Source organism: Gobio gobio (assembly GCF_949357685.1).
Source record: "Gobio gobio genome assembly, chromosome: 19".
Lineage (NCBI taxonomy): Eukaryota > Metazoa > Chordata > Actinopteri > Cypriniformes > Gobionidae > Gobio > Gobio gobio.
In genome coordinates, this window is record NC_137112.1 from 49218610 (window position 1) to 49223609 (window position 5000).

At 41.4% G+C, this 5000-nt stretch overlaps 1 protein-coding gene across 1 annotated transcript in view; it reads right to left on the reverse strand.

Moving 5' to 3' along the window:
- Positions 1-1654: 1654 nt before the first annotated feature.
- The window catches only part of ranbp3a (RAN binding protein 3a), a gene marked incomplete at its 3' end in the record, with an annotated part of 40651 nt that continues 37305 nt past the window's right edge, over positions 1655-5000 (reverse strand). Inside the window, exons 16-17 of the mRNA XM_079845381.1 lie at positions 3119-3261; positions 1655-1912 (exon numbers count right to left, since the gene is read on the reverse strand). Of these exons, the coding sequence (XP_079701507.1) occupies positions 1655-1912; positions 3119-3261 (401 nt within the window). The remainder of the gene's footprint in view (positions 1913-3118; positions 3262-5000) is intronic.

The following is a 5000-nucleotide window of genomic DNA, read 5'->3' on the forward strand; positions in this document are numbered from 1 at the left end:
CACACTCCTGAGAGCGGCCCATTCTCTCACTAATGTGTGTAGAAGCGAACACACACACACACACACACACACACACTCCTGAGAGCGGCCCATTCTCTCACTGATGTGTGTAGAAGCGAACACACACACACACACACACACACACACTCCTGAGAGCGGCCCATTCTCTCACTGATGTGTGTAGAAGCGAACACACACACACACACACACTCACACCTGAGAGCGGCCCATTCTCTCACTAATGTGTGTAGAAGCGAACACACACACACACACACACACACACACACTCCTGAGAGCGGCCCATTCTCTCACTAATGTGTGTAGAAGCGAACACACACACACACACACACACACCTGAGAGCGGCCCATTCTCTCACTAATGTGTGTAGAAGCGAACACACACACACACACACACACACACTCCTGAGAGCGGCCCATTCTCTCACTAATGTGTGTAGAAGCGAACACACACACACACTCCTGAGAGCGGCCCATTCTCTCACTAATGTGTGTAGAAGCGAACACACACACACACACACATACACACTCCTGAGAGCCGCCCATTCTCTCACTAATGTGTGTAGAAGCGAACACACACACACACACATACACACCTGAGAGCGGCCCATTCTCTCACTAATGTGTGTAAAAGCGAACACACACACACACACACACTCCTGAGAGCCGCCCATTCTCTCACTAATGTGTGTAAAAGCGAACACACACACACACACACACTCCTGAGAGCGGCCCATTCTCTCACTAATGTGTGTAAAAGCGAACACACACACACACACACACTCCTGAGAGCCGCCCATTCTCTCACTAATGTGTGTAGAAGCGAACACACACACACACACATACACACCTGAGAGCGGCCCATTCTCTCACTAATGTGTGTAAAAGCGAACACACACACACACACACACTCCTGAGAGCGGCCCATTCTCTCACTAATGTGTGTAAAAGCGAACACACACACACACACACACTCCTGAGAGCCGCCCATTCTCTCACTAATGTGTGTAAAAGCGAACACACACACACACACACACTCCTGAGAGCGGCCCATTCTCTCACTAATGTGTGTAAAAGCGAACACACACACACACACACACTCCTGAGAGCGGCCCATTCTCTCACTAATGTGTGTAAAAGCGAACACACACACACACACACACTCCTGAGAGCCGCCCATTCTCTCACTAATGTGTGTAGAAGCGAACACACACACACACACATACACACCTGAGAGCGGCCCATTCTCTCACTAATGTGTGCACTGCAAAAAATGCTTTTCTTACTTAGTATTTTTGTCTTGTTTTCAGTCCAAATATCTAAAAAATCTTACATTAAGAAGCATTTACTAGACAAGCAAAAGTTTTTGTCTTGTTTTGGGGGAAAATAACTCAATTAAGGAGTTTTTGCTTAAAATAAGCAAAATAATCTGCCAATGGGGTAATAAAAATAATCTTGTTTTCTGTTTGAATTAAGATTATTTTGCTTACCCCATTGGCTGATTATTTTGCTTATTTTAAGCAAAAACTCCCTTAATTTTGAGTTATTTTCCCCCAAGACAAAAACTTTAGCTTGTCTAGTAAATGCTTCTTAATGTAAGATTTTTTAGATATTGGACTGAAAACGACACTAATACTCAGTGAGAAAAGCAGTGTAGAAGCGTCTGCAGGCCTAGTGCTGGATTTACATCTCCTAGAGTTTGCCCTGAAAGCTCACCTGGATCAGGTGTATCCGCTTTGGGGGGCGTGCGGGACTCGTCATCATCACTGAAGCGGATCAGCTCTCCGGCGGGAAGATCCGGCTGGCACTCGGCCTCCTGCCCGCTAATGCTCCGCAGAGCCAGGATACGATGATGCAGAGCTGCAAAGAGCTGGCCCGTGTCCTTAGAGCTGGCCTGAGGGAGGAGATGGACCACATAAGACCAACAACACAACACTCACGCTTCAGCAGAGCTGGACAAACTACACAACTCCAATACTGGAGGAAAAGTACAAATACTACTGGTTAAATATTACTCCATTACAAGTGAAAGTTGTAAAGATAGATTTTTACTTAAGTAAAAGTACAGAGTACTTGCTTTTAAAAGTACTTAAGTATCAAAAGTAAACGCATTATTTTATTATCGTTGCATTGTTGAATGAATGCACGCTGTTCCATCATGGGGGTTTAAGCTCCATCTGACATGCTAGCATACCTTGAACTCATTAAAATACTTGCTTAAAAGTTACAAAGCTCTTATCAAAGTCAAAATACTACTAGAAAAGAAAGGTTGTGTTTACACTTACAGGTTGTGTCTACATTGTGTTTATTTGACAGGATTATGTAAAAACATATTTCTGAAAGGACTTCAGTTAACATTATTAGCCCAACTACGCTTTTGCATGCTAACTAACATCATTGTTGAACGTTAGCTATATGTGTTAGCGCTGGATCCACAAGGCTATGGCAACTTGGCGGGTAAATCTATAAAAATCATTTGATCGATCATACTTCATACACGTGTTAATTTTGATTTAGTTTTAGTCAGTCTTTTGACTATAAAATTTTTGGCATCTGAATTGTTTTATTTTTAGTCTAGTTTTAATTGACTATAATAAGATTTTAATAGATTCAGACTAAACTTCAGTATTTGTGGTCTGGCGTCTGAGAGGCAGCTTTCTGTGCACTTTCAGACTTATCCACGTCTGCTCTTCTGAATTTTAACTTTTAAGTTTGACCATACTGAGTCTGGGAACTGCATCTTCTATTTTGCCATCAGTTGATTGGTGTTCAAAAAATACTTGGAAATCATTGAACCTCATGTGATCCTACAAGAGTGATTACTGATAGGCTGTCTGCAAAAAAAAGAAAAAAACAATCACGTTTTAAAGAAGAAAACAAATCATCCACTGACTTTCAAAGCGGCTACGACTTTCTACTTCGAGGGCCTTGATAGAAATGTAGAGGAGTAAAAAGTACGATATTTGTCTAAGTAAAAGTCATACGTTTCCAGAAACAATACTACTCAAGGAAAGTAGAGATACTCAAAAAGTGTACTTAAGTACAGTACTCAAGTAAATGTGCTTTGTCCACCTCTGGTTAGCATTATAATCATGCTCACAGAAATGAGGAAGACTCTGACGCCCTGCTCCTCGGTGTCCATGGCTGTTATTCTGAGACTCTTCTCACTGGCTTTATCCACCTGCATCTGAGGCCAAAGCTTAGTGTTGAGGATCACTCGAAGGCTCCCTTGAGTCCGCATGACTGCAAACCACACACACACACACACACACACACACACACACACCAGGGTCAGCTCTAGAGAAGCCCAATCACCTTAAAGGGTTAGTTCACCCAAAAATAAAAATTCTGTCATTAATTACTCACCCTCATGTCGTTCATCTTCAGACACAAATGAAGATATTTTAGTGTAAAGCTGATGCTGAGAAAGGCTTCAGATAGGCCTCCATTGGCATTCAGTACATTTACACTCACAAGACCCATAAAAGGCACTAAAAACGCCGCTACAAAGTCCATCTCACCACAGTGACTCTACAATAATTTTACGATGCGACGACAATAGTTTTTATGCGCAAAAAAAAATCAAAATAACACCTTTATCCAGCTTGTTCTTGTCTTCCGTGTGTGTCTCCACGACGCATGCGTGAGAATATGAGCAGATCCGGCGTTCGGGAATCCATGAAATGCTCACTTTAGCCCCATTTTGAGAACTACGAGACCTAAAGCACGATCAGTGTAGAATTCAACAGCTGAGATACGCGCGTCTTCCTCTGCTCGTGAACAAATCTCTTCTGGGTCATGTGTCCGAACGCCGGATCTGCTCATATTCTCACGCATGCGTCGTGGAGACACACACGGAAGACAAGAACAAGCTGGATAAAGGTGTTATTTTGTTTGTTTTTTGCGCACAAAAACTATTGTCGTCGCATCGTAAAATGATTGTAGAGTCACTGTGGTGAGATGGACTTTGTAGCGGCGTTTTTAGTGCCTTTTATGGGTCTTGTGAGTGTAAATGTACTGAATGCCAATGGAGGCCTATCTGAAGCCTTTCTCAGCATCAGCTTTACACTAAAATATCTTCATTTGTGTCTGAAGATGAACGGAGGACTTACGGGTGTCCAACCACATGAGGGTGAGGAATTAATGACAGACTTTTCACTTTTGGGTGAACTAACCCTTTAAACTTGTGTCTGACATGCATGTTTTATGAGAATAAATCAGTATTTAGGAAAGACCTCTGACTTATAAAACAGAAGTATTAGCCCCTCCCCCTTGTGTCAGTTCCAAAATCTGCAGTCTGTAATGAACTTTGTCCGTGTTTTAATATTATTAATGTATTTTGCATAAATAGTGAGCATCAGCTGTGTTTGTGCATCACTTTAAATTATCCTTTTGAGTCAGTAAAACCGGTTTAAAATGTAATTAACACTTTTATTCAGCAAGAACTACCAAACTGATTAAAAGTTCACATTCATCAAAGAATCCTGAAATGAAAATGCATCCTAAACCCTATTGGGACAGTAATTGTGTCTCATGGGGTCATAAGGTATTTCCATCATTGACAGGGGCTAGTCTGTGATTTTATTGCCGTCTGAATCCAGAATGTCCGTGTTTTTCTCCCACTACCCGTTTAAAAATCCCCACTTATTATTGAAATGCTGGCGAGTGTTTACAAGAGCAATATATTTCATCACCGCTCAAAAAATAAAAAGAAGAAAAGCACGTAAACATTTTAAATGGGCCGTTATTACGGCAGCGATTACTGTGTGTGTATGGGGCGCTTTTACATTTGGGTCGGCCGAATTTTTTTATTAAAATTAAAATATTTTAATTGAAATATTACATTTGCATTTAATATGCAATTGACACATTTCTGAGCGTGATTTAAAGAGAATGACACATTTAATATTTATATTAAAAATGATTTTATTTACAACACGGAAACGCCTGGAACTCAAGGAAGTGTTGTGACGCATGACACA